At 34.5% G+C, this 20,936-nt stretch overlaps 3 protein-coding genes across 3 annotated transcripts; 1 reads left to right on the top strand and 2 right to left on the bottom strand.

The window, feature by feature from the left end:
• Positions 1-394: 394 nt before the first annotated feature.
• Positions 395-7,775, bottom strand: LOC128175867 (protein FAM161A-like). The gene is made up of 5 exons (XM_052841721.1): positions 6,040-7,775; positions 5,743-5,818; positions 5,261-5,425; positions 3,224-3,323; positions 395-2,066 (listed from the first exon to the last, which is right to left on the bottom strand). Exons 1-5 carry the CDS (start codon positions 7,736-7,738, stop codon positions 1,887-1,889), a joined length of 2,220 nt encoding a protein of 739 aa, XP_052697681.1. The 5' UTR covers positions 7,739-7,775; the 3' UTR covers positions 395-1,886.
• Positions 7,776-7,937: 162 nt separating this feature from the next.
• LOC128175869 (ubiquinone biosynthesis monooxygenase COQ6, mitochondrial-like) lies at positions 7,938-12,826 on the top strand. The gene is made up of 11 exons (XM_052841724.1): positions 7,938-8,154; positions 8,781-8,915; positions 9,065-9,123; positions 9,416-9,682; positions 9,935-10,042; positions 10,270-10,332; positions 10,612-10,719; positions 10,888-10,966; positions 11,104-11,227; positions 11,488-11,770; positions 12,199-12,826. Exons 1-11 carry the CDS (start codon positions 7,995-7,997, stop codon positions 12,226-12,228), a joined length of 1,416 nt encoding a protein of 471 aa, XP_052697684.1. The 5' UTR covers positions 7,938-7,994; the 3' UTR covers positions 12,229-12,826.
• On the bottom strand, positions 12,247-20,883 carry LOC128175868 (uncharacterized). The gene is made up of 18 exons (XM_052841723.1): positions 20,529-20,883; positions 19,502-19,680; positions 18,877-18,947; positions 18,358-18,524; positions 17,956-18,050; positions 17,388-17,497; positions 16,823-16,925; positions 16,502-16,588; positions 16,216-16,306; positions 16,007-16,058; positions 15,306-15,415; positions 15,002-15,171; positions 14,369-14,478; positions 14,021-14,162; positions 13,716-13,799; positions 13,479-13,588; positions 13,097-13,177; positions 12,247-12,625 (listed from the first exon to the last, which is right to left on the bottom strand). The coding sequence occupies exons 1-17, from the start codon at positions 20,851-20,853 to the stop codon at positions 13,132-13,134; spliced, it is 2,052 nt and encodes a 683-aa protein (XP_052697683.1). The 5' UTR covers positions 20,854-20,883; the 3' UTR covers positions 12,247-12,625; positions 13,097-13,131.
• Between the last annotated feature and the right edge of the window lie 53 nt (positions 20,884-20,936).

Raw genomic sequence — 20,936 nt, 5'->3', positions numbered from 1 at the left:
ACCTTCAATCAATTTTCTCTGTTGGATGTCAAGGTCATACAAGATTTCAATCAAAAATCCTTGTACTAGATTCATTTAAATTCTCTTACTTTGGACCTCCTACTAGTATTGAACTTAAAAATCACATGAAATTTATGTGAAATTCACGTGTGGTAAATTGTCGCAGTAAACCCTTCATGACTGATACCAAGTACATCTGTATTTGATATTATGGACCAGGTGAATTGGTCCAAAATACTGGTTTATACTGATAGTTGAGTCATACAGGATCTCCATGTAACATTTCATGCCTAAGAGAACATCCAACCTAGCTGCAATAATGTAGCCCTCTCACGATTTTTTTTTTTTTTTTTTTTTTTTGGGAGAGGCAATTCTCAAAATAAAACTCAAAATGTTTACTCTTCATAATTTCTTTTTATTATTCATCTACCAAGTAATGGCCTACATCTATTTATAATCAGTACATTTGTATAAATAACATTTTTCCAATAACTAATAAACTTTTCTTTGCAAGATATCACAGTAGGATAAAAGAGAATTCATCGAATGATATGGGAATGCAAGTTTATAAGTTAAAATGTTTTCAGATGTTTAAGTATATGTATCATACCAGTTTATAAATAATTATACCTAAATAAAATTTAAATTAAATTAATTCAATACATGAACTTCCCAAATGGTAAATGCCAACGTTACAGATAAATGCACAAGACTTGCATGCCCATTGTTACAAAATATGAAAACTGAATCAGATGGACGGAAAATTGACATATTAAAACAGCGTACTAATATCTCTGATGAATAACAAGAAAAAATAACCATTTATAAACCTTGATGATATGAATTAACAACATAGACTATCGCATCATTAGTGAGTTAAAGATGGCATTGATGGAGGACTAGTTATATGATATTGTAATTGATGAAATCAACTTCATACATGAATTCCACTGAAAAGGCAGTTAAAAATAATTCTGCAAACCTTGTTTGCATATTAGATTAATATTCAGCTTTAAATGATAAAATTTTCCTTTCCCAACTTGCAGATAAAAAAACATATCAGAGGTAAAGGTGGGTTTTCTGTGAAATTAAAGGAGATGTTCACCAGGGTTCAAAATACAATAATTTACTTGTACAATGTATGTAAAAACAAAATAAGAAAAACAAACTTAACAATATCACTGCCCTTGTGGTCCATTCACCTTGCTTTTCCATGCACTTAAGTAAATATCAATTTCTGAGAGTCAGTGATGCCAAATATAGTCAGTACGTGTGAAATGACAAATGATTCTCCACAAAAAATTTATGCAATATAATTCATTTTAAAATACCTTTTTGATAATTTATATATTCGACTACAGTTTGTGGATTCTAGCATGCCTATGGACATTTAAAAAAACCATGCATTTGCATGTACAACAAAAAAATACAGACAATATTTAATCTTAAAATGTAATGAATTTGATAAAAGCCATTAATTTTTTAATGAAAACATGTAATAGAATGTTTCTTTGTATTTTCTGTTCCTGATATATATGTTAGTACACTCTCTATTTCATCCTAAAATGTAAATACATGGAATGCTATCTTTTTCTTCAAACTAATGTTTCACAGATTAACATGTTTTAGATTAAGGATTAAACTGCATAAACAAACAATCGACCCAATTACAATGTATCCAGTTATACAAGTAAAATGCACATTTTATTTAACTTCTTCTCTACACAAGACCAATGCAGTTCTTCAGGATATTGTATTAAGATAAGGGTAAAGTATGCTAGCTGAAGAAATTTGTCTGAACTGATCTATAAACTTTTAAAAAAAACAAAACAGTATGTATACAGTAAGAGAATGTAACAAAGAGAGGGTTTTTTCAGTTGGAGTAACTAAGATTCAGCCTCTAGGCTCTTGCTGTAGGTGCCATCAAAATCATCATCGTAGTCCTCTGCTGTATCGTCCCTGACACTTCCTGCCTGAGAGCTACGGGTCTGAACAAAATCATCATCCAGTCCCACACTTTTGAGAGTTGCTGTATATTTCTTGGTTGCTGCATTCTTGGCATTTACCTAAAATGTACAATTTCAAAACTTTATATACATATTTTTAATTAGTTAAGGAGCTAAGAATTACCAGGAACCGAGTCCTTTCTCATTTTCAAGTGCAAACTTCATGTATAGCTCATGCAATCCATTCTGGATTAGATATTCTGAATCTGGCAAATTGAACTCTTATCTAAAACATCAAACATCCTAAAAGGGTGATGTCAGATGGGCATGTCATTTAGCCTATGAAATCATGCAAAGCTGTCAAAATCTTTAATGCTACTGTAGTTTTAGAATGGGTTTGACTTTTTTTCAGACAACAACACCTCAAAGCCCATTGACCAAGCTATGTGTGGTTAGGTCACAACTTTATAGGTGTGGATGTAAAAAATTAATTACTGACTGAGGGCTTGACTGGATCAACTCATTGAATTTCACTTGTTTTTGAAAAAATTGATTATTTTTAATCCACAAACATGAAAAAAGAAACTCTATCATTGGTATAGATTTCTTGGATATCAAAAGATAAACAATCCTAATACATATACCATGGAATACTTGTACAAATAATTACTGGTAGTTTGCACAAGTACACTGCTTCTGATGTATTTATCAGAATTACTAAGGCTCACCAGTAAAGGAGTTGACATGACAAGGAAGGGGAGGGCCCCTGTCTGGTAAGTTTACCTGTGTGATGTTAAAGCTGAACACCGCTCGTAAATAGGCACCTCAGCTCACACAGGTACCTGGTATATAAACCCTTCGATTTCGTTGCACGCGATTGCATACTGAAACTCTTGGCCAACGTGAAGTATTCCGTTCGTGGTCTTTGGATTTTGTGCAGTTAATTATTTCTTATTTTACGTGCATATTCTGTTTGCAAATAATGCATTGACCAATTGATTTGATGTTAGTATTCTCCTGGCTTGAAAAAAGTGCGGAAAATGATAATTTCATCGCGACCGAGTAACACATAGAGGTAAAATGTACGTTCATACAGGTGAGAGTCTCACCTGTATGAACGTACATTTTCTCACCGTGAGACCTCTACAGCAAAGTATTTGAACTGTTTAGAGGTCTTAACCTTATATATGGGTTGTAGGGACCGCAGTAATGAAAGAGAAATATGGCGGACAGTGCCTATTTAAGAGCGGTGTTCAGCTTTAACTATGTGCCCCTACCTGTGACTGTCTCTCCACTAAGAGAGGCCTCCTCTCTACTCGCTCCTTCATCTCGGCCAACTCTTTCTCATACTGCTCTATTCTATCCCTTTCAGCCTCCCTGTAATTTAAAAAAAAATTTTTTTTGTTATAAGTGAGTTCATTTCAAGTCATTTTCTTTTAAATCATTTTTCCTTCCTACTTTTCCTTGAAGATTTGCAATGTCTGGAGATTCCAAATAAAAAATAATACATATACATTAAAAAAAACCCATCTTAATTAACTTTTTATTGTATATACCAGATACATGTATAATCTTGGGTAATTTATTGAATAACATAATATGATGCTGATATACATGACTATTCATAAGGCAAAAAAAAATTAATCATTAGTTTCTCGGGCCAAAATTTTGAAATTTTGATGAGGCAGGCAGGTTTTTTTTTTTTTTTTTTTTTAAAAGACAAAATTTACAATGATGGTAACCCATATTATATGATTTATTTGTGTACTCATTAGCAGATATTCATCAAGCTCATACATTGGCAAAGTTTAAACATTTGTTTTAATTTGTTCTTTTTAGTTTAAACTGTTCTGTTTCCTTTTATAAGGTTGAGTTTTTACGTATGAAGAAACAAGACAAATGGTTTATGCACCTGCTTCATTTTGCGGCCTATCTTTCCCCTCCACAGTAATAACATAAGTCTAAACTGAAATAGGGGACTTCTTATGGCATTTTACTAGTTGAATTTGCCATAAAAATTTATTAAATAAAGCATTCATTTGGGGGTGTTTTCTTATCAATCTTCAGTGCCTTGAGGACAGAAATCAAGGAAAAGTAAATAAGTCATCATAAAATTTTCAAACAATACATGTGTCCTTTATTCCTGTTTCTATGCAATATCACAGAGGCTTCAATTTCTAAAGATAACAAAGAAATTTCAGTGGTTGTGTTAACAGGGACCAACCCAGAGCAAACTTAGTTTAGGGAGACTTCACTTCTGAAGTTCTCCCTCACAGAAAAATAGGGAGAAATTTGAGAAATCAGGTAGACTTCCATTCTTTGACAATGGCATAATGCTAATGATAATACATTTATACACAGATTCAACCTTTATTTGAATTTGATTAGAAGCAAGTCAATTAAAAATAAAACAACTCCTAAAAAATTTAAAATCTTATCCAATTTTTTTAATTCAATTTATTATGTGTATTCATACATTTTGTATCTGAAATGTTTCGTAATTGTGTTGGCTAAATGACAAATAAAATCAGTCTATGTGTTAAGGTGTATTTTGGAGGTATTAGTCCAACCCTTTGACCCAATTACAACCGTCATATAGTTGGTTGTACATAATTTTTTTGTTAAAGATAACTGTAGACAAACGGTTTCATGATTATTTTAGCACTAACTTGGCATAATTATTAATTAATTACAAGTTACCAACTAATTGTAATATCAGCACCTAAAGTTATAAACATTGGTTGTAATTTTCAGTGCACAGTATTTGGTTGCATCAACCGTATTTATAACCTCTGAAGATAAGACAGTCGCTAGTTATTAATCACAACAGGGGTTAAATTAGGCTATGAAAATGTCTTTTGAATTAGATGATTATCATTTTATTGCATTTGGATTGAATTTTCACGATCGTGAACTCAGGATACAGGGCAACTTCAACCTCTCTTTCTTAGGAAATTCTGGTGAAGTTACCGACCACAAAGCGAGTAATTACATTTACATAAAGTTGTATTTAGCCCAGGTAGCCCCCTAGGTTGGTCACTGGGTAGATGTTTCAGATAAAATAACGTTTTTCACTGACAGAGACAAGCATTTGTTCTGTGCGTGTTTACATAGATTCCATAATAGAGAAAACCGAAAATGATAAGATATAAAAAATCCGGAAAAATAACGATAAAAAAGTTTGATGCGGCGATGATTTTACTGATGCGGCGGTGCCTGAGAAACAAATCATTAATTTTTTTTGGCCTAAATATAAAAACTTTACTTATGGTACAGGTACTGACCAAAGTACCGGTACAATATCTTTTCCATACCTGCAAGCTCTGAGTTTTCGGAGGGTAGTTTCCTCCAGCGTCGGTTGAATGTCGGCTCCGGTTCTCTCTTGTATACTCCGCCTCAGTCTCATCTCGTTGATCCTCCGCTTCCTGTCCTGATCAATCTCCTGTTGCTCTCTGTCCTTTAAGATGCCCGTCTTACTTCTGTACAGTGAAAAATAACTTGCATGCTAGTACATGTATATAAAACAAATAATTTGATCTATCTTGATGTAAACCTAATACCAGTATTTCATAATCAAATCTTGATAAATAGCCCACTAGGTTAACTAAATTAAAAAAAATTAGAGAGAGAGAGAGAGAGAGAGAGAGAGAGAGAGAGAGAGAGAGAGAGAGAGAGAATATCCATCATTTACATTGGAACTGCAATTTCAGTTCATGAGACATTATTGATACATGTACTATTGTCAACTGTTAAACATGAAATAATATAAAATGAACTTCAAAAATTCAAATCTCACTTTGCAGTTTCAGATCTCAAGTCTGTGGCTTTTGTGGAGCGAGCAGGAAGTGAATCAAGGGAATTAGACAAGTAACCTGTAAGGTGAAGACAAAGATTATTATCTGTTGGACAAGTAACCTGTAAGGTGAAGACAAAGATTATTATCTGTTATTTTATATAAACAACACTGTTTTCATTCTGATTGATTATCCAGAAGTGAAAAAAAAAGTCATTTTAACAATTTCCAGTGAGTAACTTAAAATAACCTGTTACGTTGGGTATATATGTTTACATTACAAAGCATTACACTACACACCTAGGCTTTTCCTGGGAGTTGTTCTTGGTGTCATGTACGGCCATCGGTTTTCTCTCAGCGATTCTTCATCTTTTTTCATATCTTCTATAATTCTCTCCCTTTTTGACGGACTTGCTGTACTTAGTTTGAATGGCTTCACCACAGTTCCCTCTCTCTCTTGCTTCCTCCTCAGCAGCTCCTTCTGAAAGTGTCTGTACAACTCCTCATAATCAGGAACCTCATGTTTGACTTTATGAGATGAAGCGCTTTTCCGCTTGCTTTTAACCTTCTTCCCTTTGTTGTTCATTTCTTTGATCTTCTGTCTCATTTCCATGTTTTCTGGCAATCTAGCCTTCCGATACAGTTCTTCTGCTCGCAGTTTTATTCTTATTTTCCTATACTCCTCCTCTTCTTTGATCTGGTCATCAATAGAGGAGTCGTACAGATATCCAGGCACAGGCCTGGCTTTGAAAGTGTGCTCATCAATTTCCTCTGGTACGGAGCAGGTTCTTGTGTGATGTTTTTCTTTGACTCTTTCTCTTGTATGGAATTTGAATGGTTTTTCCTGAGACCTGAGTAGATCTTGACTGTAGTGTCTTATATATCTTCTGCGTGCCTCATTCTTTTCATTGATTTCATCATACAGGGGAAGATACACATGAGCAGGAACTGGCTGAGCTTTAAACTTTTTCTGACACTCTATTTCCTCCTGTAGTTTTTCCTCCATAAGTTTCTGCTCATGTTCTATCTGGAGTTTGCTTTTTGACTTCTCCTTGGTTTCCTCTCTTAGAGTCATCTTGAAAGGCTTAGGAATTGTGATTCGATGTCTCCATTCTTTTTCTTTCTTGTCCTTTTCCTTTCGTGTAACAGAAGCTGATGATGGCCTTTCCCTTGACTGTCTTGGAGCATAGTCTTCCACGGAAAAATTTTCCCACATGTCTTCAATGCGTGTCATTGCTGCTGCAATCTCTTGGTCATCTGCATCTCTCATTATATCATCAGATGTTCTCAACAGTCTCTCTGTATTTAACTCATTGTCGGAATCTGCACTTTCTCTTGGTATCCCTCTTTCTGATGCAATTTTTGCCCAAACCTCTTCCTCTAGGCTCTTTGTTAGCGATCCCCTCCTCCTATACACCGGTGCTGAGCTAGGCCGAGGCATAGGCATCGTACTAATTCCTGCTGGCTTTTTAATTGATGGGGACGTTTGGAATATTTGGCGTCCAGTTGGTGGTTTACTAGATGTTGTATGCAAAACATCCCTCTGTTCATACGATACATAATCTGTCTTATCATCCTCTGTTCGGTCGTTTAAATGGCCATATGACGTTGGCACATTATCAAGATTAAAACCATTGGATTGTGGGTTTTCACCCAGCACCTTTTTCTTGTACAGTTGCTCACATAGATATAACGTCTTTTTATGTTCGTTTTTTAACTGCACCAATTTTTGGTAAAAATCGCTATCATCGAGATCTTGGAGTTGGGTTGAAATATCATCTATCGCGGGATTAGTGTAAACATGAACAGACTTACTGGGTGCATCGTAGTCATCTTGCTCATTGCTGTTTGCATTGAAATCTGCTTCTGTATTTTGCAGAACATACGTATGGTATGCTTTCGCTCTCTCGTGTAACGTTGATGACAGTCCAGTTTTGGGATTTCTTGGGGGTTTGATGCATGAATGTGCCAAAACTGTCAAACCGTGGGTTGTTGCCATGTTCTCACAAACTATGCCAGGTGCGCAGCAGAAACTGGTTTTTGGATCCAATCATTGGTCAAATTCATTTCCCATAAAGAAATAATTTAAAAGATATAGCTTAATGATGTTTTAATAATAAAAATAAGAAATATCATCCGATTATGAATTTAATGATATAAATTAAGATAAAATAAAACGAAGATATGACAGGCTCGGGCAGATGAAAGGGGAACAACTTTAATTATTTTGACAGACGCACAATCACTCTTCCGAGATGGCATGCAATCTACTGAGACATTGCAAGTTGTGTAATTTATCAACAAGAATAGTGAATTCATTGACTTCAAGGAATATACATTCTAGTAGTAATGAAAAAGCAGATATTGTTATATCTGGCGGAGGAATGGTCGGGACTGCAATGGCATGTGCCCTAGGTACCGGTGTTTTATATAACTCCATGTAAAATCCCTGGCACGGTGAAGTTTTATTTAGCACTTAATGAATCGTGTTGATACACAGAGAAAAATATCACACTACTTCTGTGGCAAGATTTTCGATGTCGGGGTGTATTCTTACCTATATGTTAAAGGATTACACATGTCAATGTCATATAACATTATATAATGATCATTATGTACAGTCTATAATATTTATTTTTTGGTATTATGATACTTGTTATCAATACCATGCAAATAAACATAAAGCATAAAAATTCAATATTTACACTTTTACTCCATTTTAAATGCTGCAACTCTGTGTACGTACTTTACATATTCAGAGAATTTTCTTTAAATTTATTTTATACTGTGTCTCAAGTTTTTGCTTCCACCACTATTTGCTTGATATTTTGATAATCATAATTACCTTTGTGCTCAAACTACATTCATCCACTAATATGAAAAATGTCCAGATTATCTGTTTTGAATCGCCCCCTCTACCTGTGATGGAAGTGATAGCAATAACTTGGGGCAGACTATAATAAAAAAAAGATATATATGCCTGAAGACTTTTCAATGAGAATTCTAATCAATTTGTTGTTGTTTTACAAATTTGGTTGTAGGGCATACTGATTTCCTGCAGGATAAAAAGATAATACTTCTAGAATCTGCTCCCGAGAAGAAAGATTTTAAACTGAGTGAACGCTATAGTAACAGAACGTGTGCCATAAGTCCATCTACAGTTGGCCTATTTCAGAGTGAGTCAGCAAAGCTTTATATTGTAGCTCTATCATTTTCTGATAATTATGTTTTGAATTTTATAGCATTAATTAATACAATCAATACAATCATGCATCTGATGATTTGGCACTTTTAAAAAGTAATGAAATTAATTTTAAAATAACAGATATAGGAGCATGGGATGAGATTTTAGAAATGAGATGCCAGCCTGTCAAACGAATGCAGGTTAGTGTTCATAAGATGAATGTTTGTCAATGGTAAAAAATCATTCTCACAATCATTTTGATCTATTCTTTGTAATTGTTCATTCTTCAGAAAAAATGGATGACAGAGACATTTATTTTGTTCAGTTGCATGGATACAAGATTTAGATTGATTGTGCATTTTTCAAATAGAGTAAATTAAGATTAAAATAGATATTTCCTCAAGAGTTCAGATTTGTTTTGTTTTAATTATTCAATCTTATAAAGTTGTTGTGGAGAGACTGTGATTTTGATTTGTATTGAATGTCACCCAGGTGTGGGAATCCTGCTCTGACTCAGTGATCACATTTAATGATGAAGAACTGATGAACGACCTGGCCTACATTGTGGAGAATGACGTGATACTAGAAGCCATCAGGAGACAGCTGTCGTCCCTCTCAGACAGAGTGGAGGTGCGGTACCAAACCTCAGCGAAATCTTACATAATACCTGGCTCCACCCCTGGCCACGATAATGTGGACCAAAACACCTGGGTCACCATAGAAACAGATAAAGGACAAAAAATTCAAACCAAATTACTGGTGAGTGTTTTACCTCTTCACGAAGAAATAGAAATAAACATGAACTAAATTTATATTTTACATCAATTTCTTATTCGTTAAAAGGTATATTGTTTTAAAACGTTTAAGTCCGAATTTTAATAAATAACACTATGGATTGCAAACTGTGTAGAAGATGTATGCATTTTTGAGTGAAGTCAAAGAGAACAGCTTTAGTTCTGTTGTGCACTATGACTCTTGATTTATCTCCCCTGACACATTTGGTACCCTCAGATTGGTGCAGATGGCATGAACTCAGCTGTAAGGAAGGCTGGGAAATTCCATGTGTTTCAACAAGACTACAAACAGCAGGCAGTGGTAGCCACTCTGGAGGTCTCGGGGGTGAGCAGATATACATGTACATATTGCTTAATTCATTGCTTTTGTCAAACAATTTTTTGACGTCTTTGAGATGCAAATTTTGTTTGCACAAGAAAATAATTCTTGAGGTTTTTAGCAACCTCATTTTGGTGAAAATTAGTTGCTGTGAGCCAGTTAGTTAATGGTTAATTTCTATATCATTTCATGAATTCTAACTGATTGTCATTTCATTTTACAACTCTTTTCAGACATCAGACAATAGTGTGGCATGGCAGAGGTTTCTCCCAACAGGACCAATAGCCATGTTACCAGTAAGTCCCTTACCAACTATTACTTCTTAAACAACAAACTTGCAAGTAAACAAGCGAATCCAACAAGGAGAAGCCACCCTTTTGAATGTATTGTATATGTTGAAAGATGTTCCTGTAAAGAACATAACATTATGGTATAGGATATAGTGACCGTTAGCTCTGTTCAGAATTCTCATATCTCTGTGTAAACATGAACCCAGGTACCTATTTTAAAAAAAAATATCCTCATCATAATGACATGCTGATATTCATAAAATTTTCTTTCCTTCTCTTTTTCAGTTATCCAGCAATTACAGTTGTCTGATTTGGACAACCAGTCCAACCAAGGCCAAATACCTCAAAGATTTACAAGATGACAACTTTGTTGATGCAGTCAATGATGCATTTGTAAGTTCACATAAATATACACGGACATGTCATACAAGAACTAAAAATCAAACTTACTCGGGGAAGAGTAATTAAAGAAGCCCGTAATATTTATTTAAGGCAATGCTTTTTCATAATCCTAGATATCATTATTAGTGATGCATGTATAAATAATTTTATTTTCCGTAGTGGCATGAAAGGGACAAGGATTCAACAGTCATGTCAATCTCCCAGAAATATCAAGAACTTCTCAACTATGTCTTTAGTGGTAAGTCACAGGATTACATGTACATACATGCGTCTTTGACACTCTGCAGATTACAATTTGGTACAATTATTTCATTATTAAAAGCAAGGTTGTAGTCATGAGTCAGTAATTTTCTTGGGGTTTCCTTTGGTCTGTAGATAACCAGGTGGTGCGCCAGTTACCGCCCACAGTGGTAGGAGTGGATCCTGGAAGCCGCGCCTCATTCCCCTTGTCACTCACCCACTCCTCTAACTATGTCAAACCTCGAGTCGCTCTCATTGGGTATGTTAGTTCATGTTTAATTTGATAATATTGTCACTGAAGAATAAACTGTTACTTATCTAGAACTTGTTATTGTTATTAAACTTGCAAGTATTAAGTGTGTAAAATAACAAAAGACCTGTGATTTGCAAAACATTTACACTGTATTTAGGTGGAGTTAAAATTGAAAGTAAAATTAATACAAATTGAAAAAAATGTTCTCCAATAATGATACATGTAAAGTCTTGACAACAGACACAACTGTTACTGTGTAATTACAGAGACGCTGCACACAGACTTCACCCACTGGCCGGTCAGGGAGTCAATCTTGGGTTTGGTGATGTCAGCTGTCTAAGTCAGGTGTTAAATGAAGCTGTCCAGTCGGGATCAGATGTAGGCAGCCTGTATTACCTATCAAAGTACGAGACAGAAAGACAGAGGGCAGTGCTACCAGTTGTCATGACAATACATGGTTTACACCACCTTTACAATACCGACTTTTCTCCAGTGGTTCTCCTGAGGAGTTTAGGGCTTCAGTCAACCAATGCATTACAGTTTGTAAAGGTAGGGAGTACTTCTTTTATTTTATTTTACTTGTATATACATGCATTTATTTGTCTTTCTGGATATGTTGACCACTTATCACCAATATCCAAATGGCAGCCTTTTTATTGCTTATTTTTTGAAATTGAAAGCTTTATCATATATGATATACTTTGGAATCATTTTTATCCGTGGGGGTCAATGTTCCTGGGTAGCCATAATTTTCTAGTTCATGGGGATGTAATTTTGTTGGTAGTGTAATCGGGATAATTTTCATAAGTATTAAACAAATGATTGTGTATAGGTTCATGGGAATGTAAATTCGTGGGCAAGAGTTACCCTCGAAAGCCACGAACATTGGTCCCCCATGAAAATGATGATTCCACAGTACATTTGGATGTATGCACTGCATAAGCACTCATAGGTTTATGACATTTTTTTCTTTTCAGAACAAAATAATGCAGCAGGCGTCTTCATGAAATAAGAAACAAGGCGGGTAAAGATCTCACAGACTTTTAATAAACAAACTAAAACATAGCTTTGTCTCTGCCACAGTAATAAATTATTAATACACAGCAAAGCATAGAAAAATTGTTATGCTTGATGTTGTAACCTCTAACATGCAACAAGTCTGAAGTATTCTTGTAAATTATAGTAAAGATTTGTAAAATTATAGCCACTAGTACGATGCACTGAGCTACTGACACAATGGGACTGTTAATTAGATTCCATCCTGGTTACAATATCGCAACAACAATGGAGACGATGAATCGGATGTGACCTATGGCACAATGGATGTTAATTATGTCTTCCCATGTAACAATCACAGAGGCATAGAATTCCACCAGGCTTACATCTGCAGAAAGCTGTGTCTGTCTGGAATAAACCCAATAAACATTCATCTTATAAATGTATTAAAATACAATTTGTAATACATTTTTGATTTAAGATTACAATATGTATGGATTTTACTGTGTTTTACTGGTTTATATACAGAACAAAAATTTCACAATTACATGCATTTTGATAAAAACTATTCTTTGTTTATTTCCTTTCAAATAAAATTTAAAAAAAATACTTGTGAATGTTTATTTTTAAATTAAATTTAAAAGTAAATTAAATTAAAAGTATTCTGTGCATAAGGTTTCTTTCAGCGAATTATGTTTTCACTCAATTTGTGAACTTGTCATTGCTAAATATAAAATGGGGCCAATTTACGGCAATTTATATACATTTAATTGAAACATGTATGTAAAAGCCAATTTTATATGGTACAGAATTTTTACAAGTGTGTTTGGGTGAAAATATTACTATTTACAGAATAATGTGTTGATTACAAAGACAAACCAAGACTGAAGACATATATCAGGCTGCAATTGTCCTCACAGTGGTGCAATAAACTGGTTGGCTTTAAGTAGCTCTAAATATCTGTAATACAAAGGAAGTAAAAGTCAAAATTCAATGGCATGTAAACAATATCTACAACACCTCTGTCTTGAAGTCTACTGGTACACCTGATTACGAAGATATAAACTGCACACACATTGGGGTGGTCAAAAAGAATCTTGCTAAAACCCTCTGGTAACTACATGCTTACTTAGCAACCAAAATGAAGATTCAATTTAACAAAGGATAGAAGAACAGATTTCAATACATTAATCATCAAATGAGAGCAGAGAGCAACATTGTTGGTCACTGCACTTTTCAGAAGGGCGACTGAGAGACTTGCCTTGGGTTAAACTGTTCGACTCTTCCCCGTAAGATGCTGGGCCCCAGGAAAGCACTCAGCTGATTCAGACACTGGCTAGCGGCACTGGCCGTCAGGGCGTTATCACAGGTCTGTAGGATAACCATCGGATTAGTTCTATACATACTGTATGTTTATGTAAGTGCATGAACATTTTTTTGTTAAAATACCAGTGATCTACATCTATATTCAAATCAATCTATTCAAAAATATACTTACAATGCTGTAAAATATGCAATCAAAGAATTCTTCTAAATGGGGCTTAAAATACCTCTTCCCCAATGATTTGGCAATATTTGGCAACTGTAAAACATGACAACAGAAAAATGTAAATTATACATGTACTTGCAAAGAAATTCTTAAGTAGTTAAAAGATTGGATGCATTGAACAATTCTTTTCTTGGGTGTTGCATGGGTAAGAAGACTCTTGACCCTGATTTCAAAGGGAAATAAGACACAAGATAAACATTAACAAGAATACATCACTATCTCTCCTCTTCATCTCTGAAGTACATGTAACTGACCTGTTTACACACTGTCTCCAGGAAGTTAACGTGGTGATTGTAATGGTGTAGAGAGGCCGCCTTGGCCAGTAATGGTAGGAGGTCGGACACTGTAGTGTGTAGCTCCTGATTGTGAGACAGCTCTGCTATCAAATGCACACACCTAAAATAAACATAGGACACTCTGATGAACTGCAGTAAATATCTCTGAAATCCGTTAAAAGCAAGTATTTTAAAAGTGATAAAAGTAGAATTCTAATAAATGTTTCATATTCTTTCACAAAAAAAGTTAAGATATAAATGATTTAAAATGCATGAAAAGTAGTGGGACAATAATTATCAGCTGTAGATATTGCCCTCAAGTCTTACCCATCAGCAAGCTCCCAGGGTTCAGGAGGTTTCCTAAACTTGTGGTCCATACATCCACCCCCTCTGGAGCCCTTCATCATCTTGGGGGCTAGGGACCCACAGGAGTACATCTAGAGATCACAACAAGAAAATCAATTAGGAACAGAACTAACATACATGTACCAAGAAATTCCTTGCGTTAAAACGATTATGTATTGTTCTCATTTAAAGCAATATGAGCTGTATTTTTTAGAATTTTATTTTGCTGTAACAACCTGCTAGTATGATTAGTCTGCATGTAACTTAAACTTTTATGATAAATAAAGTTGGAAAAAATCATTAATTTTTTACAGAGGAAAGATATCTCTTCTAAGGAACATATAGCAAATAAATTTTTGTACAGGACGACAATAATTCAATTTTGCTCCAATTAAGGCTCCTTAACTGCCCTTATCACAAAATTTTGGTGAAAAGAAATTTAAAAACCATGATATTTCTGTCATTTTAGTGGAAAATAACATTTTCGTTAAAAAAAATTTCATCAATAAAATTGCAGCTCATATTGCTTTAAAAGAACAACATTTCTCTAAGTTTAAGTTTCTCTAGCATGTATTGTAGCTCTAGAATCGCTCTCTACAAAGTACACTGTATTACCTGTTTGTCTGTATGTAGCTCCATGTCATTGTCCCGTAACTTTTTGACCACACTATACGTAGCTGGCCCTTTGTCCATGTTGCCATATTTCTCTGTTGTTTCAGGTTGGTTCTTTAATCCTTCTATTCCTTCTTTCACTTTGTTTATAATTTCTTCATAGCTTTCTTGACCTGAAAAATTATATAATTATCTGTTCTCTGGCAGAATAGTCATGTCAGACCACTACTTACTGTTGTTGTATACAATACATTGAAACTGTCTGAGAAACAAATTTTAGTTTGATAAAACTGTTTTTTGAAATTACCATAGACTTGTGCCACATTGGCTAGAGCCAGTGCTGCCCCCTGACGGACGGAAGGGATGTTGTCCTGTAGATTATTGTAGAACAGAGGGTAGAGGGCAGGCATGGAGCTCCTATAAAAATCAATTCAAAATTCTTACAATTCATGTCAAAAGTCCAATATTTTAAATTCAATACAATTTATACAGTTGTACAACAAATAGCCTTGATAAAATGCAGAATATAAGAATTATCAATCTAAAAATCAACATGTATGTAGAGATTTTGTGTAGTAATCAATTCAGTGTTAGGAATCTGCTACAACTTCTCAAACATCTAACAAAATCCCTTCAAGGTCAAGTCATAATGACCTTTTGATTAGCCCATGAAACTGTCCCTGCCAAAATCTAGGGTGGTTATTGGGTCACATAATCATGACAAAATCTATGTATACAGTATGTCAAAGTAATGGAATGTCTGTTGATTACTTCTTTATCAAAAAAGAGAATGAAGAACGCTTCATATACCAAATATTAAATACCAGCAAAAGGATTGTCCTGAATACAACATACATGTACAATAGGTAACTTGGCTACGAAATGTAATGAAGTGGATCCAGAATATCTATTTCTAATTAGATTAGATTAGATTTTAATTCGATTGTAGAAAAATCTCTAAAAACTTCTTAATGAAAATGAATGTTTTTACTGTAATTGCCAGCATACCTTGACTCATCTGGGAAGCACAGTACAAAGTTTCCACATGCCACACAGGCAGCTGTAACACAACAAATTAAAAAGAAAATACATGAATTCACACTGCTATTGTTGGTGAAAAGTTTTTCTTATCATATCAGAAAACAACATATTATTTAGCACTTCAGTTCTTGATAGTTAAACTTCTTGAACTTGTAATAAAAATCACGTAAACATACCATCTCGGACAGGCCAACTGTCATCATTAAAACAAATTAAAAGTGCTTCCAATAACTGAGGTATGAAAGGTCTTACAACATCCCTGTCTATCTGTAAAGGTACAAAATCATTATCATTTTTGTTTTTCAACAACCCTGAAATGGTCTCAGAGAGGGGTTTAACAACCAACTACTCAAACATCTAAAACGAAAGCATTCTCCTGAATTTGTGAAGTTCAAGCAAAATCTTAAACTTGTTCATTTCTTTCAGAAAATTAAACAACATGCCGTCTCTGCCCACATGTACCTTAGATCCAAGCTCTGCTATACACGCGCAGGCGGCCTCTCTCACTGCGTGGTTATCTGCTCCTGTTGCCTCAATATAGTAAGCTACCTACAGCAAAGGTAAAAGGACATGATAATTATAATGATACTCAAAGCATATTTTGAAAAACCTAATCAAATGTAATATCGAATGACAATTATCATAATACATGTACTTTAATTAAGTATAGTAAGAACAATATAGTAAGCTACCTACATCAAAGCAATAGAAATGACATTTTCATGTATCATACTACTCAACGTACACTATAAATCTGTTATAGGTTTCACTCAGGTAACTTACCACATGCTCTATGAACTTTTCCACCAGGTGTTTCCCCTCCCCACCTGTCACCATTCGCCAGGTATCCTGGGAGTAGATCCTCACCCCTTCTGCTACATAATACCTACAGAATATTCCCCAATACCTTCAGTGCATCAATGGACATAGAACATATAAAGGAGTTCCAAAGACCTGATTGGCTGAATATTTAGTTTCTAATAACCAAGACTCTTCAAAGCCATTAATCTAAGAAAGTGACAAGATGTGATGGATGGGAGATTTGAAAGATATGACTTCCACACAACTAATATTTCTTATACATGTTTCCAAGTTTCCTAAAAGCAAGTTTTAGATTATATTAGGCATAAAGAAAATTGTAAAATGTTTCATTTGGAAATAGTTTAACTATAGTTCTATTGTAATGGTACTGGTGACCCTCAGTGAAGGCATTATGTGCTCTAGGCACCATGAGGATTAAGTAAATAAGTATAAATGGTACTGGTACACGAACTATAGAATAGATACATTTAGTACATGTACGCATAACATGAAAAATGCTAGACAGAGTTCAGAACATGTACTGTACCTGTTTAAACACATCCTGGGTATGAGGATTGGGTAGAACTTGGCCTTGACCTCCTCGGTGGGTAAACTCTGGAGGAATTTCCTGGTGGCCACACTGGATGCTAAACGAACCTAGTACAATGGAATCAGTTCACCATTACCTGCATGTTCATTGTATGTACATGATTTGTGTATATATTGATTATATAGATTATCCATTCAATACAAATGTGATACAAACAGGAAGATATTGTATATAACTATTTAAGTACAAAAGTGATGACTACAAAATGAAATCTTTTAAGTTACTTACCAGCATGAAATGAAGCTTATTTTTTTTTCTAAGTTTAAAGGCATCAACAGAAAAATTAACAGTAGAAGAAAAAGCATATAGCACATTGATGCAAAATGTTGTCATACACTATTTCTGTTGATCACTCCATCCCATGAAAAAATATTCCTGTATTATTTTAAGTCTAGCATGTTTCCCAGTCAAAAGAATGAGTGCATTTTCCTTAGAATGACAGAAAAATGCTAAGACAAGATATTGACTTTTAATCATGTATGTGCTGTCTAGTGAATGTATTTACCTGGCTCCAGTTGTCAGCTAGTCCTTTGGCCATGTACTTGGCAAACTGTTCACCGTGTCGATACACGGCATTCTCTTCCTCCAAAGCCAGGGTTTCTAATCAAACAAAAAAGTGTTTTATTAGGACTTAAAATATGTTATAGACCTACTATTAAACATTGTATATTTTGAAAATGGCATATTATATAAATCCTATAGTTCAAGGAAAAAGTCATAATTTTGACCTACAGCGTTTTTTTTGTAAATTTCCTGTTTTATCTTGAACTTTATTCGTAAGATTTATACAAAACTCATGGAATTCTTTTTATTAAGGTACATCAGACCCATAAAGTGAATTTGTAACTGAAATTAGATATAAAAATAGAGAGTAAATAGTAAAGTACAGACTGATACATGCACCGACCTTTGTCCTTGACTCCTATTGACACCAGAGATGAACACACGTAATAGCCAGTCTCTCTCACAAATCTGTTTGTGTGGTCAAGGGCTTGAAATATCAAGTTCAGTAAATCCTGGTCGACACAATCATTGAAAAGATGTCCGCAGTTATCCACCACACTCTGCAGGCACCTAAACGATTAATAATAATGAGTATATTGGTAGGGGAATCAAAATTAATTAAGAGGAAAAAATAATAAAACGAGCTCACTCATATTCAATTTTATAAACGACTTAGTGCAAGTCCAAGACAAATGTGCAAGCACTGTAGATTCGTAATTAAATAAGAGGAATCAATATCCGCACATCTTGCGAATTCTAAAATCTCGCTTTTATTTTTCGGACAAATGTAAACTACATGAAACTATCACAAAAATTTGGCATTCACAATTAGTTCTCGTGAATTGATGGAAAATGGTTGAATCGCGGAATTCAGTACTTGTGTAAAATGAGAAATCTAAAGTAGTCTTTTTGGGTAACTTACTTCATCCACGTCTCCAAAGACTTCCATCCTGCAGTATCATGAAAGATCTGATCTGCATCCACAGAATTGGACTGCAATCATAGAATTCAAACATCTTACTTTTTTCAATACATAAAAATATTACAGGTCAATTTCAATTGCACTCAAGTCCACAAGCAGGAGAAATATTTTGCATATCCATTGTGTCCTTAAGTTTGAAAAATAAAATTGCATCTTCCCTTGACAAGTTAAGGTGTTTTGAAACTGACCATGAATGAAATTGATGAATTAATTATTATGAAAAAATAGAGTAATATTTTATAACTTCACTAAGCATATTACAGCAAGATCAATGCACTTATAACTTAACTAAGCCTACATGTACTTAAAGTACAAGAGCAATGATAACTTCACTATACGTACATGTACTTGTACATTGTTGTAGTACAAGACCAATGATAACTTCACTAAGCCTACATGCACTTGTAGTGCAAGAGCAATGTCAATTTACTAAGCCTACTGTATGTACTTGTGGTACAAGAGCAACGGTAACCTTACAAAGTCTACATGTACCGGTACTTGTAGTACAAGAACAATAATTACTTCACTTAGTCTGCATGTAGTACAATACAAGCAAGGTTCTAACCCTGGCGGGTGAGCTGCTAAGCTTCTCCATCAGTTTCTCTGTCTCCTCCTGCTCGTCCTGACCAGTAGCAGACAACCTCTCACGCTCCAGGTTACTGCGGATTCCTTCCAAAATAACTGACTTGGAGTTCTCATAAACTGCTGGTCCAATCTTTTTACACAGTGCTCCTAATACCTCTCCTTAAAAAATAACGAAACAGACTGAAATTTTGCGTGCTAGTGTGCTTATACATCACTTGAAAAATTATAACATTAAATGATACCAAAATTAGAGATAAGATTTAGCATCAAATGCAGAGGTGTCTTAGATAATATATGGGACAATGGCAACTTAATCATGTTCTAATGATTTTCAAAATATTTCATCCAAAAAAAGTAAACATAAAATCATGCTATTAGAGGCCCTTAGGCCACATTGTTCACTCGAGAAATAATTAAATATAATCTTTTATCAAAGCTATAATAACTTTTGTCAATATTTTGTAAATTTGTTGTTGTTTTTAATAAGCAGTGTTTACATACAAATTTGTGTATGTACTGTATACAATAATTAGGTTGTGAAATTTATCGCATAAGCCGTATCACATACTATAGATTCCTTATTTTACCCAAGTACTTAATTTTGCAATTCAACGGTTTTGCATCAAATTGCGAGAGTATGAAATTGCAAATGCTGAATTATTTTCATAATTCCAGATAGTTTACATCTGTCTAAAAATAGATGAGTGAGATTTTGAAATCTGCAAGAAGTAATTCTCGCGATTTTATGCAGATATTAATTCCTCTGGTTTAATTAGGATTTTAAAGTAGTGTATATAAAAGGGTACATTGCCTATAATTTAAAAAGCAACCACCTCTTGAAATCCATTTTTGTTATTTCATTCATTTCAGTTGATAAAAGACTGAAATAGGAACTATGGTAATTTTTAATCCCTATGGTCTTTGTTTAGGGTGTCTGAGCTGAAAATGACAGATACTGCGTAGATTGACGTCAATCATGTACATGTTAAACACAACGTCATAAATACCTGCAGCAATCCTAACTCTGAATTCATTATCTTCTAAATACTTTAAAGCCTGGGAACGCATGTCAACTGCAAAATCGTCAGAACTTTTTCCACTTATTAAAAGGGCTTTTGCGGCCATCAATCCACCATGCTTTTTCTCCCACGATGAACCCTCTTCCGTTAAAAGTTTTGTGATACATTGTTCAAGCGTATCAATATCCTCACTCTCCGCTAGATCGATATGCTTGACAAAATTTTGAAAGCCCTTATCTCGCTCCAATTTAAGCGAGCTGCAAAGATCTTGAATAATTGCATCCACCATGTTGTTTCCCTTTACCAACCGCATTATAGTACAAGAAATATGATTGGTCAATTATGAAAAAAGAAAAATTAAAACCTTATGGGGATGAAACCTTACCCGTAAAAGAA

This window comes from Crassostrea angulata, chromosome 3 (genome assembly GCF_025612915.1).
Source record: "Crassostrea angulata isolate pt1a10 chromosome 3, ASM2561291v2, whole genome shotgun sequence".
In the NCBI taxonomy this organism is placed as follows: Eukaryota; Metazoa; Mollusca; class Bivalvia; order Ostreida; family Ostreidae; genus Magallana; species Magallana angulata.
This window is presented reverse-complemented; position numbering and strand designations above follow the sequence as displayed.

Bases quoted from the DNA above. Each gene is read 5' to 3' on its own strand.
- LOC128175867 (XM_052841721.1), bottom strand. From the start codon at position 7,738: ATGGCAACAACCCACGGTTTGACAGTTTTGGCACATTCATGCATCAAA. The intron at 5,819-6,039 runs GTGTGTAGTGTA...TTCACCTTACAG, and splicing joins AACTCCCAGGAAAAGCCTAG to GTTACTTGTCTAATTCCCTT. The intron at 2,067-3,223 runs GTAGGGGCACAT...TGTACATTTTAG, and splicing joins TAGTGGAGAGACAGTCACAG to GTAAATGCCAAGAATGCAGC.
- LOC128175869 (XM_052841724.1), top strand. From the start codon at position 7,995: ATGGCATGCAATCTACTGAGACATTGCAAGTTGTGTAATTTATCAACA. The intron at 8,155-8,780 runs GTACCGGTGTTT...ATTTGGTTGTAG, and splicing joins TGCAATGGCATGTGCCCTAG to GGCATACTGATTTCCTGCAG. The intron at 10,720-10,887 runs GTAAGTTCACAT...TATTTTCCGTAG, and splicing joins ATGCAGTCAATGATGCATTT to TGGCATGAAAGGGACAAGGA.
- LOC128175868 (XM_052841723.1), bottom strand. From the start codon at position 20,853: ATGCGGTTGGTAAAGGGAAACAACATGGTGGATGCAATTATTCAAGAT. The intron at 16,059-16,215 runs GTATGTTTACGT...GTTGTGTTACAG, and splicing joins CAGTTGGCCTGTCCGAGATG to CTGCCTGTGTGGCATGTGGA. The intron at 14,479-15,001 runs GTAATACAGTGT...TGTGATCTCTAG, and splicing joins AGCTACATACAGACAAACAG to ATGTACTCCTGTGGGTCCCT.